The sequence below is a fragment of the Indicator indicator genome, chromosome 2 (genome assembly GCF_027791375.1).
Source record: "Indicator indicator isolate 239-I01 chromosome 2, UM_Iind_1.1, whole genome shotgun sequence".
Classification (NCBI taxonomy): Eukaryota; Metazoa; Chordata; class Aves; order Piciformes; family Indicatoridae; genus Indicator; species Indicator indicator.
Window position 1 is genome coordinate 59,781,150 of NC_072011.1, and position 19,990 is coordinate 59,801,139.

The 19,990-nt window shown below is 41.2% G+C and overlaps 1 protein-coding gene across 1 annotated transcript in view; it reads right to left on the reverse strand.

The window, feature by feature from the left end:
* The window catches only part of PPP1R21 (protein phosphatase 1 regulatory subunit 21), a 32,620-nt gene extending 13,827 nt beyond the window's left edge, over positions 1 to 18,793 (reverse strand). The window contains exons 1-12 of the mRNA XM_054396020.1: positions 18,734 to 18,793; positions 15,213 to 15,281; positions 14,701 to 14,847; positions 12,436 to 12,537; positions 10,430 to 10,594; positions 10,266 to 10,324; positions 7,436 to 7,530; positions 6,535 to 6,587; positions 5,216 to 5,365; positions 2,116 to 2,217; positions 1,845 to 1,933; positions 769 to 905 (exon numbers count right to left, since the gene is read on the reverse strand). Of these exons, the coding sequence (XP_054251995.1) occupies positions 769 to 905; positions 1,845 to 1,933; positions 2,116 to 2,217; positions 5,216 to 5,365; positions 6,535 to 6,587; positions 7,436 to 7,530; positions 10,266 to 10,324; positions 10,430 to 10,594; positions 12,436 to 12,537; positions 14,701 to 14,847; positions 15,213 to 15,281; positions 18,734 to 18,793 (1,228 nt within the window). The remainder of the gene's footprint in view (positions 1 to 768; positions 906 to 1,844; positions 1,934 to 2,115; positions 2,218 to 5,215; positions 5,366 to 6,534; positions 6,588 to 7,435; positions 7,531 to 10,265; positions 10,325 to 10,429; positions 10,595 to 12,435; positions 12,538 to 14,700; positions 14,848 to 15,212; positions 15,282 to 18,733) is intronic.
* Between the last annotated feature and the right edge of the window lie 1,197 nt (positions 18,794 to 19,990).

Here is a 19,990-nt window from a genome sequence, read left to right on the forward strand (position 1 = left end):
AGGGAAAAGACCTTTAAGGTTTTACAAATATCATCTGCTTTGGTCTCAAAAAGCAATCACATATGCAGAAAAATTTACATGCTCACTGCTATAGGAAGGACCATCTGGGTCCTTCTAAAGAGTGAAGGCTGAAATAACCTGAAGCTATACAGTAACTGTTTCCTCTTAGTATTTACAGTATGCATTTGGAGTTTCTCCACTCACATATACACAAAAGTTTTACCCAATTTTTAGTCACTATCAGGGGAGTATTAGCTTAATAAGCTTAAGACCAGGACAAGCTGGGCTGGTAATTAACCAGAAAATGTAGTCTACAGACATTTCATGATTAGGAGATGACAAAAGAGACTATGAAAACCTACAGCCATTTCTTCTCCATTACAGGTAACTTTCACTACACTAAAGTGTAGCACATGTGACTGCTTGGTCATTTCCAGGCCTGCACCATGCCCATGTGTATCCAGAAGGAAGAGTGCATTAAAGAAACTCTACAGCACAGCCTCCTCACCTAGATAGAAGTGGATCCAGTGTGATAGAACATACTGCAAAACACACTTGCCCCATAGTTTAGACTACCTAAGGTATAGCATTAAATCTTTAAAAAAACCTAAAAACTGCAACAGAAGAAACAAACCCAAAACCAACCAACCAAAAAACAACAAAAGCAAACACAAACAAACAGGAAAAAAATCCAGCACTGGTCCAAAGAGAAAACTGACCATTTACTGAGACAACTCAGAAACCAACTCAGCCAGAGCTGGCACTTACTTGGTAACACCAGAAGACTAATATATGTATTTAACTTCTCAAAGACTGCAGTCAGCCTTTTCATGTCTCTGTGTAGCTCCATATTTTTAGCTCTTAAAGCAGCTGTGCAAAGAGAAGACTCACACTCTTCTTCCAAACTAGAAATATATGTTTTTAAAGAAACAAAAAGCAATTAGCTTCAACAAGTTCATGAGTTTTAAAGTAGATAGTATTCTCTACATGCCTAGTCCAAAGCAACTAGCAACTTATTTTAGAAAAGTAACATTTAGTAATGTACCAATACATGAAAACTACTGTGTGAATCTAATATCCCCTCTCTTACAAGCTTCAGTCACAAGCCAGGAATAGTTTACACTCATGGCAAGAAACTGCATCAGTTTGAAGACTTTTCCCCCCTCTACTACTTACAATTTACCTTTTGTTTCCTAAGAAGCACATAAATAAGTTAAAAGGCAGCATAAAAGAAGCTTTTTATTCTTCCTTAATCCAAACCTTCCTTTTAAATAGTCCCCTGCAGTAGTAATTCCCCTCCCTTCAACCCACTCAGGAACAAACAAACAAACAAAACAACAAACAAACACCCCCCCCCCCCCCCAAAAAAAAAAAAAACCAACCCACCACAACAACAACAAAAAATCCCACAAACCTCCAATGCAGAAGGGATGTGCATCTGGTCAAATCTTACTACATTGGTGTATTTATTATATTGCATAATTAATCTTCAGACAGGCTTAAGAAATTAAGTTTTAGTGTATCATATCTGAGTAGTATTTATGCTATTAAATAACTTCCTGAAATATCAGGAATCTCTGCAATTCTCATCAAAGCCTCATGTATCAGGGGGAGAAAGGCTTCAGGTGTAAAAAACAAAAAACATTTTGGCTCTGATCTCCAGATGGAAGGAAAAAAAAAAAAAGCAAAGCATAAACTAAAGGTTCAAAAACCCAGGAGGCAAAGAACACCCTGGCTTAAAAGGCAGAAGGGGGTTTAAGGGTTGACTTAGTATTGATTATTGGCCAACGCTTCATGCCTGACACTTAGTGCCCCTAAAATTTCATCCATCAAACCCAACATACCTTTTTAACTGATAAGGAAGAATTTTTCTTAAAAAACATAAGTATGAAGCTAAATTTTCTGAGAAGGCCTTCAATTTCACAGCTGTTTCCTGGAAGGAAAAACACCACATAAACATTTTTTTTCCCCCTCTATAAATAAACCCAACCCCAAGCACCCAACCCAAACCCCCAAGCACCCAAACCAGACGCAAACCCCTAAACCCAAACAAACTCAAACCCCCAAGCACCCAAAACCCCCTTCTTTTTCAATACTCAAACTAAGGAATCTTACCAGGACTGTCACAGTGTCTTCTGTAATGCTCTCAAACAAGCGAAGCATTGCTTCCTCCAGAGGACGGACATAGGAAGCGTTTTCATGAAGATACTGTGAGAACTGAGTACAGAGACATTTTTAAATGGTGCTTGTTGAAGGTTCGTTGCAAACTGTTTCAAGTTAACAACTGAATGGTCTCTTCAGCAAAGCATCTGTTATCTTAAATGATCCCCAGGACATCAATAAGAAGATATAACAGCCAAGTGATATACAGTAACCTCTTTGAAGGGACACAAAGGCATACTTTGAGGGAAAGTGAGAAACTGGTGAAGACTACAATGCAAGATCTGGCAAAACGCCAGCCAGGGTTTTGCCACAGCATCCTATCTCATTTAAACTGCCATGCACAGCACACCAAAGCCCTTCTCTAAGTGTAAACATTCTTGCATTCCTTGCTCATCTCCCATAAAATTAGGGCTAGATCCATGCATCATTAAACCACCAGAACAAACCACCCTACCTTCCTCCCAGCTGCTGCTTGCCCCTCAGCCCTTGTCTGTGCATCAGCACAAACATCTACACAGCTATGCAGTGCAAAGTACTGAAGAATTAAACCCAGTTAAACTCTGAGCAAGTATCTAGTCCAGTTTCCAACATGGGTTAATGCAAAGGATGGAGCAGTCAGTCATGGGCAGCCAAGTCTAGTTGAGAAGTGTCCCTGCCCATGGCAAGGTGGTTGGAACTAGATGATCTCTAAGATTCCTTCCAACCTAAGCCATTCTAGGATTCTATGAAAGGGAGAATTTAATGAACTTTCAAGAACTATGAGAGTTTTAGCCAATTATCAAACTTTGGCCTCATATAATTGCCTGACTTTGCTAAAAAACTGTGTTCTATGGTTAACTTTGATTAAAAAAGGTATACCTGAGAACAAAGGTGTTTACTCTTACACACAATCAAAATAGCTTTCAATTTTGATACCACAGTATTACAAGAAGCTTCTTCTCCAGGTTGACATAGATAGTCAAGAGTGATCTTGTTTTTTATTTCACCCCACAAAAAAAGACACCTTCACCTTGGATTATTTATACCATAACAAGAGCTAAAGATCCCAGGCAAATAGAATGCAGTGCAGTATTAACAAGAGAGAGAGAAGCCAAGCTCTCATTCATGCATGCACAAATCTGGAGGGTATTAGGGAAAATTTCCTCAATCTAGGGAAGAAGAAATGACACATGCAGAATGCTCCTGATTTGTGTTGCACAAGAGAGGACTGGAGTTATCTGGCATGATGCTGAAGACCCAGCAGAACCCAGCAATCCAATACTTAAAGAGAAAAGGAATACTTGAACCTGGAAAGGAACTGTCCACATCTACTTTTGAGTGTCTGGTGGGGGAAAAATAGCTCGAAAGCACCAGACAAGACCTGGAGTTGGGAGAAAATAATCAGTGCAAGTATGCTAAGCCTCTGCTTGACACTTGTCTCATTTTCTGTACTGCATTCAGTGGAAATTTTTGAGCCACTCAGAGCCAAGATCACACCGAGATACTTGCCAAGCAAATAGGTAAGTCAATGGAAAATACAGGAGCAACAGAAGCCTCAGCAAGTAATAAAAGATGCTTCTCAACTGGAAAGTCAGGGCAAGAGCCCTCAGTTAGAGGTAGCATGCACTGAGGCAATTAGGTGATGAATATACCATGGAGCAGACTATAATTATGATAACAAACAATGTCTCAGTTTTGAATTGGAGTCAACTTTTAGAAAAGGAGACTCAAATCATGGTTCTGATTAAGTTGCATGTTTCACCTGTGTGAAAGCATTTTTCTGCTGAAAAGCAGCAAAGACAAGTTAACTAGGACAAAAATTAATAAAAATGAAGTGATGTTTAAGACATTGTAAACTGCATAAGCCTCTGTAAAATCCAATCATCCCACTGGGCTACACAGACAAGGACACATAGTTCCCACCCTGAAGAATGTGTAAGATGATAAAGCTACATCATTATCACAAGAAAAACATGCCATTTTGACTAGGTTTGGTGGCATGACTAAAAACACTGTTCTCCAACAAAAATCTATGCTGAATCTCTGAAAATGTGTATGTTTGGTTCAAATAGTTGAAGGAACTGAGAAGGTAAAGAGAGTGGGATTTCACTAATGGATAAACTCTTTTGTTGATTTGTTGCTTGGGGGCCTTCCCAAGAACAGGATGTTTTGGTGAGGGTTCACATTGCTACTACATGCATTGCAGCCATTTGATGAAAGCAGATCATGTCCATTTCCATAGCTTATGTCTGAGCCCTACAAACTACTAAATTGAAATTAAAGTCTGAATGAGAAAATCTTGTCATCCAGCAGCTTAAACACACAGAAGCCCACTTGCACGATGAAGTCAACAACTCTGATGTTAAAAGTAGTTTTATTCCAAAGCATACATATATGCTTCCCCACACAAATCCTTCATGGCATTGAAAGTCAAAAAATGTAGCTTAAAAGGTCTGAATAACACTCACAAAAAAAAGCCTTCCCACAGAGTTGTACAAGGTCAAGTTCCATGCAATAATTTCAAGAAGCATTTAGAGACTTGAGGATTCAGAATGCTTACAGAAGAGATCCTGACATGAACTGCCTAAAAATCAGATTATGAAGTTTGGTTTTAATAAGGGAACAGAGTCCAAGTTCTCTCCCTCTTAAGATCATCTTAAATCCAGCTTATTTCACATTAATCATCTTAAATCCAATTTATTTCACATTAAACACAATACCTTCCGTCTCAGCATTTAACACAAGTGTCTCCTTAGCAGTGTAATATTTGTGTGCTTTGAAATAAGCCATCTAAGAGTTTTGATGAATGCACTTCAGCACTTAAAAAGCAAAACTTTGATTTGACTATCACATTGCTCTTGTAGCAGAGACACAAGGGAAAAGGATTCTCTGCAGCTACACATTCATTCACATTCAGAGGATTTATCCAACAGAAAAAACTTCTCATGCAGGAGAGGCTGTCTCACAGGAACACACTAATAGCATTCCAGTAAAGACAGCACAAGTTTGTGTGACCAAGATAATTCACTCCAAGTCTACATAACTGAATATAGCTGAAATCTGTAAGCTTTACCTTCTGATTTAGTGGTGATACGGTGTCTGTTGCAGAATCAATGGGAAAGATCTGTACCTTCTGCTCAGTGTATGTATGGAAGTTCAAGAGAGCTGTAACGAGCTCTTGAATAAAAGCCAGAGCCTGGCCAGCCAGGTCTCGTAACTTCAGCTGTAAAGACAGTTACAAAATTATTACATTCAACATGTACCTATTCAAACATGGAAAAAGGTTCTGTCTGGATACAGAATAACAATGCTCAAATATGAAAAAAGTTCTATGGCTGGGTATAACAAAATTGCTACCAATGATTGCTGTCTTGTTACTAGTTCAGCCTGAAAATACATATAAGCAGTTATCTGGAAGTTGAAGTTGATGACAAAACAATGCCACACAGAAGGGTAATGCTTATCTCTGAGGACAAAGCACATTATTTCATCTAACAGGCACTGCTTTGTGTCTGCTGCATTTCTCAAACTACAGGCCACAAGGACATTTAAAGTTCAGATCACTTACAGAAATCATCTTTGAAATTAAGATTTCTAAACACCAGTAGATTAATTAGTGACAACAGCTCGATTCTTTCAGTGTGGTGAGACCTACCTGTAAGGAAATCTAGCTTTAATTATTAAAAACCAGGGACACTGTCTTAGAGTAAGAGGTGTTTATGTTTCTAACCACTAACAGTTCTTACTCTCCCACCTGGACAGAACTGAGCTGCTGCTCATGAATAAAGTTGCTCTGATGGCTTTAGTGCTGTAGGAAGGTACCCAAAAAATGAATCCAAACCCAGAATGTTCTGAAGGAGGCAACACAGAAGAAAACCCAACACTCTCTTGTGATTTATGGAGGAGAAAGTAAAAAAAATGACATTTCAGCCAAGAATGGCATCCTTTCAGATGCATTCCTAATGCCTCAATGGACTGTTAAACCAAGTGAATCTTCATTATGAATCAAGGATGGTGGTAATTAATGCAGTCATTATAGCCAATTTGTGTGTGTTAATTAGCTATACAAGGAAGGAAAACAGACAATATTACTGTTTGCTTTGGTCCTTTATGCTGCAGCCTGTGCAAATGCACTAGCATGTGGCCTCCACTGGCAAAGCCAGTCATAAAAACGTGTCCTGGAACATTTTCAAGACTGCAGTATTAAGCATGAGGCTGGTTCACATAGTGAGTCAAGGGACTCACTTTTGGACAGACTTTTTATTCAGTATTGACTGTTTACAGAACACATCTGTTTGGAAGACACTTCAAAGGTCATCCAGTATTCATTATTGACTCTTTTTATTCAGAATTGTTTAAAAAGTTGCGTATGAAGCCACAGAAACTGCTTACCTGATTTCTTCTGTTGTGTAATGGTACATTCAGAGCATTGTATTGATTAGATCCTACAGGACAAAAAAAAAAAGTTATGTGCCTATGATTTAAAAGACATTTGTAAATCTTTCTTTTTAACATGCAAAATTTCATTGCACTCAGACTACAATTCACTTAAGTAATATTAACTAAAACCAACCAAACAGTTGGCTTCAAAGTAGGTCTAAATATGTTCCCTTAAGAGCTATTACTGTGACTAGGTGGAGAGAAAGCACTTCCAAACTTGCCTCAGATTGGATGTCAAATTTAACCATCTAAGCACCCTGAATTTGATGGGTAAAAGCAGAATCCTCTTGCCCAAAAGAGCAGCCTTCATCACTAACAAGAGTGAAAAGTCTTTAAGAAAATCCCATAAAGGAATTCAAAATGGCCTTCAAATTCAAATTACACTCCAGGGACTGTCAAATAAACATGACTGTTTTATCAATGTTTTTCAAATGTGCCAACAAGCTCCTGTATGCATCTGATTTGTGAACATTTAGTATAAGATGTGCTCTCCACCTTTATTTATACCTCCAACACACATTTATTTATATTCTGAGAGGGGTAAACTAAAGAAATCTTTGTTGAGAAACCAGTAAACTGACAGTGTTTCTTCACCTTGTACAACATTCTGTCAACACTAAGCAAAACAAGTAGCAAAGTTTCCATAAAGTTTGAATTTTCCTTAGATACATGCAAATAACTGATTTTTAAAACCATTACACAAAATTATGTTGATTATTATGAATGCTTATTACAATTACACCCCGAGTGCCTGTTCAGATCTTACAGCCAGTACATTTTAATTCCTAAGGAGTACTTTCTCCAGCTGGGTGCTCCACATTAAACAAGAAACCCAGACCAAGGCAATACATACTTGTGTCATTAAAAGGTACTTTCTCATTGATTATGCATAGAGATTCTTCCAGTCTACTGCCCAAAGCTGCTTGAAGATTCTTTAACTGTTGCTGGCTAAATAACAAAAAAGACAAATGGAAAACCACACACATACATTGTAAACCTTGAAAATTCAACCTGCATCACCAACTTTGTAGCTCACCATAAAGCCTTAGGTGTGCAGGTCTCTATTGCTTTCTAGAAGCTTTTCTAGACAGAGTAAGATAGTAGGAATATTTTTCCTCCTTTGTGTCACATTTAATATATGATATTGTATATTAATCACTAACAAATGCAGTGAAAGAGGATACATCCTTGCAAATTGCAATTCCATTCCTGAGAAGCTCTGCTTACTTCAGAGCTCATCTTTACATTATGTTCCACTTCTGCAATTATTGTATAAGCTATATGAAAGAATTCTATTGGAATTTGAATGGCAATGCAGAAGAGCCTTTACATTAGTTACTATATCTATCTGAGGCAGTACTCAAATGTGCAACTAGCAAGTTGTCAAGATTCAATTAACTATGTCACATCACTATTGGAAATACCTCACAAGCATTTCAAACTCCAATATTTAAATACTGCTCTGACACAGCCCATTCCAACAAGACTTGATAGTAGTGTTTCCAATGCATTCTCCAGGGATTTTTCTCTAGCACTGCTTCACTCATTTGATTGTGTATATAGATGTGAACCTGAGTACAGATTGCTAAGATCATTAGTAGAGATTCCTGAGATGAATACTAACATATTCCAACAGGATAAACATATGGCAACAAAGATTAATGCATACTGATTCAGATCAAATTCCACAGCTTACACAACTTAGGCCTGGTTTGCTTCTCATCTGACATCCAGAACTCCAGCACAATCAGTGGAGGGTGGGGGAAAGGTGTCAAAGTGACATTTTTTTTTCTTTTTGCAAAAGCATTTGATGGAAGAGGAATCAAAAATAGACAAAGGTAGGAAGAAACTGGCCAACAGGTACATTGCACACATGAACAAATATTTTTCTTGTTGAGCAACTCCAAAATTACAGAGTAACTGTACAGCATGAACTGCTGTAGCATGAGCCACGACAGAGAAACTCAAACTGCTTAAGTATGGATGTTTCCTTTTTGTTCTTAAGGAATGACAAACAGGTAGCTTGATATGTTTTGTTTTACATTCTCCCCTTGCATTTTCAAGGAATGCAGGCTGTCAAATCTTGTACCTCCTGCCTTTCCTGAATAAAGCATGGGTGTCAGAGGTAAATGGGTGCCTTCTCCTAAAGGTGTGGGGAACAAGAGCAGCAGTACCCTCCACGACATCTTCTGCCATGCATTTATTAATGTGTTTTCAGTGTTTAAAAATACAGAAGTGGCAGGCATTCTTATTTTCTAAAGCCTCCCTTCTTAAATGGCAGGGACAGCTCCTTACAATGACGTTGATTACCCAAGTCATCATAGAACATGACAGGCAAGCTCTGAAGAGTAGGAGATAAAGACTACACCATTTTCAAACACCACAAGAAGCAAACAGCAGCAAAATACAGCTTTCATTCTTTGCAAGTCATTCTTAGTGAAACCTTGACTTTTATGAGGGGAGAGCTATTGGAATTCTAGCTTCTTTGTATTTTAATCATTTTTATAGATGCACACTTCAAGGTTGCCATTTGAAAGAAAGAACTCTTGATCTGATCATCCACTATGCATATCAAAGATCTATACTGCACAGATGAATAAATATTATGAAGAGCGACTGAAGGAGCTAAGACTGGTTAGTTTGGAAAAGAGGAGGCTGAGGGGAGACCTCATTGCTCCCTACAACTACCTGAAAGGATGTTGTGGAGAGGCTGGTGCTGGTCTCTTCTCACAGGTAATTAGTGACAAAACGGAATAGCCTCAAGCTGAGACTGGGTAGGTTTAGACTGAACATTAGGAAAACATTTTTTCATAGAAAAGAGTGGTCAGGCATTGGATTGTGCTGCCCAGGGAGGTGTTTGAGTCACCAACCCTGGATGTGTTTAAAGGTGGTTTGGATGTGGTGCTTGGGGATATGGTTTAGGGGTGAACTTCGCAGAGTAGGGTTTTCGGTTGGACTTGGTGGTCCTGAGGGTCTTTGCCAACCTGAATGTTTCTGTGATTACTTCCAACAAAACGCACTTGAATAACGAACTTCAGAGAAACGCATCAAATTTGATTTGGCCCACAGTCCTCAACTTCTTCCCATGTTCCACAACTTGCCTTGAAGGCAAAGGAGGTATTCCAAAAACTAACAATACAATCCTTCAACCTAAACTTTCAAATATCCTAGCTGAGGACACCTGACTGTTCAAGAAGCTTTTAGGGCTGAAGGGGGAATTTTTTGAGACTCTTTTCAACAGTCTGTTGTCTCAGCATACTTTTACCCAGGCTTTGCTCTTGGAACCAGTTTGTCAAAACTCACATATCTTTGGTTTTATACAAGTTGAATAGTTTAGTTGTAATGGAATGCTATAAAAAGTAAATTCTTCAGGCTTTCACCAACTTAACTACTTAAAATAGTTTGGTGACAAAGCTACTCTTAATGAAAGCTGAGTTTTTAGAACTGATTGCCTAGTTACATACTCAGCAGAATGAAAAAGGGTCTGACCTGCACAGATGTTAATGTTGTTGCCTAGTATTTTGAGTTTTATCAGTCTTTTATTAGGTCCTTTAAGGTATTAGTCTCCAAAAAACCACCACCCAGTTAATATTCTCCAAAAAACCATCACCCAGTTAATCTTTTACAGCAGTTATAGCTTTAAACCATTTTTTCATCATATTATATTAAATAAAAACACTTACCACTCTTCAGTTCGAAGCCTACAGTCCTTAGCTTCTCTTTCTAGTGTCTGAGACTTGATCTTTAATGCAAGAAGATAATCTCACAATGTAAGTACTGACACAGCAAGATATTTCATTTCAAAACTTTTCAAACTTGCAAGTATGAAAGAGGAAAAAGTGCTTACTTCTAATTTGGCTTTATCATTCTGCAGCTTTTCTATGGTATCAGTGTGTTTCCTGGTTAAACTGTCCACCACAGCTTGGTGCTGGGCAGCATCAGTTTCCAACACTTCAAGTCTACTTCTTAACTCTGCTTCTAAACGTTTGTGCTGTTCATCTGCTTCAAAGAACTGAAAAGAAAAAAGCAGAGTTCATATGAAAGCATTGTTTTACAACGGAATTGTCGTGGTTTAGTGAGCAGACAGATTGCTCTATTGCTTCAAAAGGGGCAAAAGAACAATGCTCACACAAATGGAGTGGATAGTAACAGAAAAGTTTAAATGGAAAGGCTATTCACAAGCTACAATACTACAGTTATATAGTAGTGAGCACAGCAAAGCATGTAAAATACACACAGTCTAAGCTTAACATACAAGCCCATTAAGGCAAAGGAGATAGAATCATAGAATGGTCCAGGAGGGAAGGGACCTCCAAAGGTCATCCAGTCCAACCTCCTCACAGTCAGCAGGGACATCCCCAACTAGAACAGGTTGCCCAGGGCCTCCTCGAGCCTCACCTTAAATATCTCCAAGCAAGGAGATATCTCCTCAACCACCTCCCTGGGCAACCCACTCCAGTGTTCCTCCACCCTCATAGTGAAGAGCTTCTTCCTGATATCCAGTCTAAATGTGCTCTTCTCTAGTTTGAAGCCATGGCCCCTTGTCCTATCACTGCAGGCCTTTATAAACAGTCTCTCTCCAGCCTTCTTGTAGGCTCCCTTCAGGTACTAGAACGTCACTATTAGGTCTCCTCAGAGCTTCCTCTTCTCCAGGCTGAACACCCCCAGCTCCCTCAGCCTGTCCTTGTAGCAGAGGTGTTCCAACCCCCTGATCATTTTTCTGTCCCTCCTCTGGACCCTCTCTTTCAGGCCCATGTCCCTCCTGTATTGAGGGCTCCAGACCTGGACACAGTACTCCAGGTGAGGTCTCACCAGAGCAGAGTAAAATGGTAGAATCACCTCTCTGGATCTGCTGGCAATGCATCTTTTGATTAAAAGACAAAAGCATCCACCAAATCAGACCAAAACCCCAGTGCTCTTCCTTCCTTCCACACGGGGTTTACCATAAGCCCCAGAACTCTTTCTCCCCCCTCAGGGTAGGCCCAAACAGGCACAGTTGCACACAAAAAATCTGTCAGGCCTTGAAGGCCTCAGACAAGACTGGAACCATCCTCCCCACACACACCAGATAAAGTGTCCAGGGAGAAAAGAGGGAAGAAAAGAGGAAGAGAGTAACTTTGCACCCAGATTTATAGGGATGAAGGATTTATGGGAAGAAACACACTATTTCCTGGACAGTTTGCACACTGGAGGTCTCAACTCTGTAGCTTCTTTTTAAAGGCACACAGCCTCAAACAGCCACAGGAATCTAGTTCTGAGTTACACCAAATTAATTAGCCAGTTAATAAGAAGCATTAGTTCTTAGACAGAAGTTTTACAGTTCTATTTAAAGAGATTCAAGACCAAAGTACTTTGTGGTTATTAGACTTCTGTAGGACCATGCATTCCTTAAATATACTGTTGATTAATAGCAGGTATTTGAAAAGTTAAACTTGAGCTCTAAGCTTTTTTCTCAAGTTTTCTAAACCAAAAGTTAAATGCATTCCATTTTGGTAAAGCAATTCCTGGTTTAATGATGGCCACTTGCAGAAAATATTTTAAGCTTTAGGGGAATTCTGAAACAGTGAACTAAAAAGAAGTTTCCATCCAGTATGAACCATATGGCTATTTTCAGTAGAGTAGCTAAGTGTCACCAAAGGTTAAAAATCTAAAGGAGAACACAATTAACTGAGTTATTCCACTTACTGTCTTGAGAATCTGAAATCAAAACACATCTTTATGAACAATCTGATTTAACCTACTGTTTTGCAGACAACTAAGCTTTTAAATCTGTTTTTCAGGTGGCATTTTATTTTCTGTTTGTGTGACCAGTTTTCTGAACTAAAAAGTAAGGCTAAAAGAAGGTTCACTCACAAGTATATGTAGTCGTTCATTCTCTTCTATCTTCTTCTGAAGATCTTCATTGAAGACACTTTTCTGCTCTTGACTCAAATGAGATGAAGATTCCACACTTTTCTAAAAGAAAATGTACTCATCATTGCCCAGTCTCTGGCAGTATCCCAAAGCCAATCCTCAAATATAGGAAAACACTTCCCACCACTAATTCCCAGCAGGAGGAAGATATGTATCTTACTGACACTAATATAGCAGAAGGTATGCAAGCTGCAGGCAGCATCAGCAGCACTTTTTCTTTCAAGTCATTCTTTCAGTAGTAGAATGCTAACATGGTAAGAACTCTGGAAAGCCTCTAACTAACATGAAATTGCTTGTATGCCTGTTTGACATCACTTGAATCTTGCATGATTTCATGCAGTCAGGAATATGAAGCCATATGCAGACAGGCCTATTTGGTTTGGTAGCTACAGGGCACATCTGCACCCCATCAAGTGTACTGGCATAAGCAAGTCTAGTCTCAGCCTGGAAACAGGAACAACCACTGAAAGGGCATTGTGCCATGGCAGGCTGCAGCAGAGGGTGGCACTGGAAAACACAGGGTCTTCACTGTCATAGAATCATAGAATGGTCTGGGTTGGAAGGGACCTCCAAAAGTCTCTCTCCATCCTTCCTGTAGGCCCCCTTCAGGTACTGGAAGGCCACTATTAGATCTCTCCAGAGCCTTCTCTTCTCCAGGTTGAACAACCCCACCTCCCTCAGCCTGTCTTCACAGGAGAGGTGTTCCAACCCCCTCACCATTTTCCTGGCCCTCCGCTGGACCCACTCCATCAGGTCCAGCAACGGAGACATCTCTCTGCCAACCTTTTCCTCATTTTTCACCAATTTAATCCAAAATGACTCAATGCCCACCAGTGAATCCCACACTGTTTATCTGCTCTAAAAGGCACCAAAAAGGGCAGACTGTTTACATTTAAACGTAACACCAAAATTGAAGTGCTTGGGACAGCTAAGCTACTTCGTGCATTTGATGTCAGCCTATGAACTACAGCACCTGAGATATGGGCATATGTTCTCCCAAAAGGACTGCAGTCTGACACAGATGATCTTTCTGAATCTTGATCTAAATACTTCTAGAGGCAATTTACACAGTCTCCCAGTGGCAAGTCAAGAGATGAGTAAGGGTGACAGGGAATGTAGTAATGGTGTGCTCCATGCAATATACACAGTGACGCTCTACAGGTAAAACTGAGGGAAACATATTTCAGAGGTAGTAAAAGCACTGCTTTAAAAAAAAAAAAACATGAAACAGAACTGTTTACTGACAGTTGAACAGGAAAGAAAATCAGTGGCAATGGGCTGCAAAACTACTGAGGTCCTTCAAGATCTGGGAGTATGTCTAGTAAAGAGGTAAGTTACACAGCATGAAATAAAAGAACAGAAGAGTCAAACTGTATTTTGGAGAATGATCTACTGTTGTGCATGATCACTGTAAGTCAGAGATACTACGCTTGTCAAGGAACTGGAAGAGCCAAATAAATGCAAAAGAGTTTAGGGAAAAAGCAAGGTAGATGAGCACAGTACTAATTACTTGAATGATTTCTTTAATGTCAGTCTTGACAGCTGAAAAGAAAAGATGACAATAATTAAGAGGGTTTCCTCATAAAAAGAAGGTAGCAAAGGATGACTGAAAACTGAGTCTAGACACATCTCCTCCTGTAATTCTGATGTTTCCTAGGGAAAATATGGCTGGTCTTAGGATGTGGTAAAACCAGCAAGCATTTTGGCAAAGGAAGATTGCAATATTGAAGTTGTTCTGTCATCTTGATAACATCAGGAACACTAGCTAAAAATTCAGATTCCAGAAGTATTTGACAAGATTCCTGTGACAGCTGCCTAGAAAAGTTACAGACATAGCCTGAAGAGTTAACCATTGACATCAAAATTACAAAGTTAAGAAATGGGGGGTGATCAGTTTTCTCACAGCAGTAGATTAGAGACAGAGCTCCAAGCCCATCTCCAGTTGTTTGAATACTTGATAAACATCTGGAAACAGCAATGCAGCTGACACTAGCAAGAAGAGTACAGAGCTACTCAGCATATATTACATGTAGCTATACTTGTTTTGGGGGTATCTTCACTACATCAGTTAATAACACAAGTTCTGACAAAAAAAGGCTCAGCCCTTGGCACGAAGCAACTACTAACAGAAATTAAGGTAAGAGATTGACAGGAGAGGAGCAGGCATCTGATAAGGAAGGGTTTTTCCCTGCCTTTAGCACATACCTTGTTCTTCTTGCCCCTAGTTTCACTCAGTGCAAGTTCATCTTGAAGTAACTCCACCCTCTTGGCAAGTTGCTGATTTCGAAAGGTCAAACTGTCCATTTCTTGTTGCAGCTTTCTCAGCGATTGATCCTTCATCTTCAGTTGCTCCTGAATGACCAAAAACTTTAATTAAAAAAATCTCCAACAGAAGTAGATGGGAAAATAAGTGTGAAAGTATCACTATAACAAAAACGAAACACACAAAAAATGCTTTCTTCACTATTTTAACACAAAAGAGGTAAAAAGTATCACTTTTAAACTAGAAAAAAAAATTCACTTTCTTGCCCACAGATTCTACTTTTATGGACTTACAAAGAACACTGAAGGCCAGCTACAGAACTGAAATTCTTACTAATAAATTAACCTCCTTTATTGTTTTTATCAAAATATTCTAAGTAAAAAGTATTTTTATTCACCTTTCCCATTTACCTATTTTGTCACAGCTTAATACACAAGCATCTTTTAGAGATTACCTTCAGAGAAGCAGAATTTGCTTGCTCATCTACAACCCCTTTCTTCAACACTTGGTTCTGAGCACGAAGCTGAAAAATAAGAGAGGCCAATAACTATGCAAGACAGAGGAAATAATAAAAGCCATTTATAAGAACATGCATCAAGCACCACTTTCTCTCATGAGAGCACCACAGGCATACTCTTTGAAGTAGTCTGTTCAGGTAGTTACTAGTGGTATCAAGTTGGGGGGGAAAAAGCATCTAATTCACATCCTGAAATGCCAAGAAACAAGAAGTTACTTTGCCATCTGAACGTTTTACTCAAATAGAAAGTACTACTTCCTCAATAAATATCTTAGAAGGTTTGCTACTCAAATATAGTTAAGGTTTGAAGGGTCCTGAAGAGGACCACAGAGATGATCAGAGGGCTGGAGAACCTCCCCTATGGGGAGAGCCTGTTCAGCCTGAAGAGAAGGCTTCAGGGAGACCTGATAGTGATGTTCCAGTACCTGAAGGGGACCTACAAGAAAGCTGGGGAGGGCTTGTAGTGATAGGACACAGGGGAATGGCTTTACACTGGAGAAGGGTAGATTTAGATTGAATATTAGGAAAAACTTCTTTACAAGTGAAGGTGCTGAGAGACTGGAACAGGTTGCCCAGGGAAGTTGTGGATGCCCTCTCTTCCCTGGGAGTGTTCAAGGCCAGGTTGGTCGAGGCCTTGAGTAGCTTGGCCTAGTGGAAAGCGTCCCTGCCCACAGCAGGGGGGTTGGAACGAGATTATCTTCAAGGTCCCTTCCAACCCGAACCATTCTAAAAACAGCAAGCAAACGTGGAAAACCTGCAACTTCTTTCCTGGCTAATCAAGTTCCTGCTTCTACTCAGTGCTATTTCTGTCTCTTCCCTCTCCTCCCCAAAACTGTTCACAACTTGTTCTGCCATGTAAGCAGGACTAACAATAAAGTCAAAATCTGTATCAATTCAAGAAGAGTTTAACTATACTCTAAGGCAAAAATACTTACTAGTAATCAAGAGAACAGCTTGACAAACACTCAGAAAAATTCATGAAAAGCACAGAAGACAAAGCCCTCTATGACTTACTTAGAGTTCACTAAAATCACCACAGTGGAAAGTGATACTCGGGGAACCTATTTCCCAGTCACTTCAGAGTACGTCTACCCTGCAGCAACGCGGATACCTGCAGTTCTATCTTCCCATTCCTTGATAACTGTTTGAATCCTGGTTTCTTCCATGCCAGTTTGCATTCATTTGACATAAAATTTGAGTCCAGCTGTTGCAGACATAAATTGAAAAGGTTTGTATAGTGTTTGGGAATATGTCTGGCAGATGCATAAAATGCTCAATATAGAACAGCAATGGCTCATTTTTTCAGTCTGATGACTGCACATATTTGAAAGGTCAAAAGTCAGTTGACACCGCTAAGCGCAGGCTTTTGCTCTGCAGTATTCCCACAGCGCTGCTCAGGCATCACAACAAGAGAAGAAACTTTCAAGAGCACCACAAAGACTTCCAAGCACAGGGTTTCCCTGGGAAGAAAATGCAGTGCAGTTTTTCCCACCACAGCTACTAATGCAGGAAGATGTCAGATGCAGTGAATGAACAAGCTCAGTTGTGCTGCACTGAGATGCCCAAGCTGAAGTCTGATCTACCAAAGCCTGTTGTAAGTTCAAAGAGCCTTTTGACTACTGCTTTCAACAGGGTTGTGTGAGAGAGCCAAAACCTGCCACCTCCAAGGGAAAAAAAGACTCTGAAAACTCACATCCTCCTTCTGGACTGGTCTGTGAACTGAGAGGGGCAGTAATCCTTTGGCAGGTACTTCCTTTAGCATTCCTTGAGTCTATCAAGCTCTCATCTACTTTTCTCCTTAGCTTTCACATGATTAAGTAGACAGGAAAATAGCTTCCCAGGGCTATTCTGTTTCCAACTGCACACAATAAATAACCAGCTGAGCAACTGATCACTTGCACAAAAGGCAGAATTATTTGAAAAGCTGATCCCACAATACTCTGGAATTGTTGCACATGAGGCAAGATGAAACCAAAAAACAGTTCCCACAAAGAACCAGTGAAACATCACTGAACCACCTCTGGAAAGACCAAGAAAGCTTTTGGACACTATCACAATGCTAAAAGAAAGAGGATCCAGCAGCTGGAACTTTCAGAAGCTATAGTCAGAAGCTCACAGTTCAAAGTCTCAACAAGGAATCAAGAGACCAAGTCCCTCAATTCCTTAATCAGCACAATTTTAAATCCTCAAGGTATAGCAGAGCCACTGTAGAAAGCAACAAAAAATATCAACTCTGACTTACAAATCCCCAAAGTTAATTCATTTTTCTTAAGATGATTTTATGGAAGCATTGGAAAAAAAATAAAAATAGATCTGTGAACAATTTTGATTCTGTGCGGGGTTTTTGTTTTTTACAGAAGCTCCAAGGAGAATAGTAATTGAAGCTGCATCATTTTGTCATCCAAGGAAAGGTGTCAAATACAATCGAGTAGCTTGTTACAAACAGATGTTGGACTACACAAAGCACTGCCTTTCTTTCCCAAGACTGTTGAAGAGTTTTCTTGCCCTTTTAATGAAGAAACAAGAATGAAGAGCTCTGTGTTAAGCAAGGCTCCACTATTTAAGAAATTATCTTGAGAAAGAAAAGCATTCTCTGCTATGGGCCAGAAATTTCTGCAAATACTGCGTTAAGCAGCACCAAAACAAGGAAACGGTGACCTCGGGAAGCTGCAGAAGAACGGAGACAGAAGGAAAAGCTCAGAATCAAGTGTCCTTACTTCCAAGACACTCCAAGCACTACTAACACCACTGAACTCCTACATTCACCAGTCAAAGCAAACTACGGGTAAGATGCAAGCTCAAAACCTCATTAAATGGTGACACACAAAAAAAAAAGTAACTGAGCACCATGCCCAACTGGGAAGGGGAGAAGCAAAGGAAAGTACTGACAGTTTCACTTCCCTGACGTTGCTAACCTATCTGTTCTGGTGGATGCTTTGCAGACAAGGCCCCTTTGCTCCTCTCATCCAGCTTGGCAACACTGCATTATCTTAGCACCCTGGAAATTCATACCTCCCCTACCTGCCCAGGTTTGCATTTACTTCACCCTCAAGAAGAGGCAACCTTTGGGCCCCAAACACTTCACGCTACCAAAAAAGAAAAAAAAAAAAAAATCAACAAACCAACCCAACAAAAAAAACACCACCAGCGTTTCAGCCCTGATCAGCTCCCCGCATCGGCTGGACCACAGCGCCCAAAGCAACCTAGTCGGGCAGGGAGCTCTGGGCTACAGTGCTCCACGACGGCACCGTGCGGGGCAGAGCAGAGCAGGCTCAAGGAAGGCACGGCAAGCCCCGCGGCCCGAGCGGGAAAGGCCTCCTCCTTTCAGAGAAGCAGCCCTCAGGCGCGTAACTGCCTGCAGCCAGCGCGCAGGGAGCGGCTGAAGGGGAGGCGGTACCGGCAAGGAGGCGGCAGCTGCCGTTCGCCGAGCATCAGGGACGAGCTCTGGCACGTGATACCTTGGAGTACTCCTGAGCCAGCTTCTGGTACTTCCCCTGCAGGTCCGCAGCTGCCGCCATCTCCCCGCCGCCGGCTCGGGGCTTTAACGCAGCAGCCGAGCACCGCACGCCCGCGAAGTGAAAACGCACTTCCGGGTTCAGGCGGCGGGGACCCGACGGCGGCACCACCACGTGCTGGGGGAGCGCGGGCGGAGCTTAAGCCGGCGGCGCCGCCATCGCCGCCATCTTGATTCAAATGGCAAGATGGCGGCACGGCGTAAGGCGGGGCCGCACGAGGGGAGGTGGGTGCGTGTAACAGACCACGTGACAGCCAGGAGGCGCTCGCGGCCTCCTCCGTTGCCATGGTAGCGGCCTCGGGCGCTGTGCCCCCTTAAGCTACCGGCCCTCTCCCCACCCAAAAAGCCTCAACCGCACTCGGGAGCAAAGCCAGTTTGGGTAGGGGTGGGTGGAAGGGGTCACCTAGCTGCATCGCGACGGGGGCAGCAGCCGCCGCTGCCCCGGTACCGTTCCGTGCCTCGGATACAGAGCCGGCGCCGGGATCGGGGCCGTGAGTTCTCGTCTGGCCCAGGGCCGTCGCTAGGGGGAGCGCCGGGCCCGGTGCGCGGACGGAGACCTGCAGCAGTGTTGTGCGTGTCTCCTGCAGGGCGCGCTACGGCTGTCTCCTACCGTGAGACACTGAACACCCACTGAATCTGAGGCAAATGCTTTGGCAGAGCCATGAAACAAAAGGCAGTTAAGTAATTTCTCATGAAACTCGAATTCCACAGTCTCGGGGGTCATTTTGAGTAGCTGTACTCAGTGGTTTCTGGGGAGGAGGAGGACAGCTTCACTACTGCTTCCAGCCTGTAGGTCCTTTTGTTGCAGAGCTTAGTATGTGCTTCTTCATCATTCAGCCATCTTTCTTTAAAAGATTGCTTAGACTCGGCTAATTATCATCTATTTTCTTCTTCTTTAGCCTCAGATTTGTCAGATGTTTAAGTGTGTATATATCATCATCAGTCATTAAGCCATTGAAGACAACAAGGGTGTCCTGCCAGATACTCAACCAATGGAGGGTTTTGTTTCTGAAAATGAAACAGATGTGTAAGGAAAAGGAAATAAGGGGGGGGGGGGGTGTGAAAAACGGAAAAAATAAAAAGGGGGAGGAGGGGGGACAGGAAAAAAGGGGGAAAAGGGGAATAAAAGGAAAAAAAGGGGGGGGGGAAGGAAGAAAAAAGAAAAAAGGGGGCAAGGTGAAAAAAGAAATAAAAAAGCAAG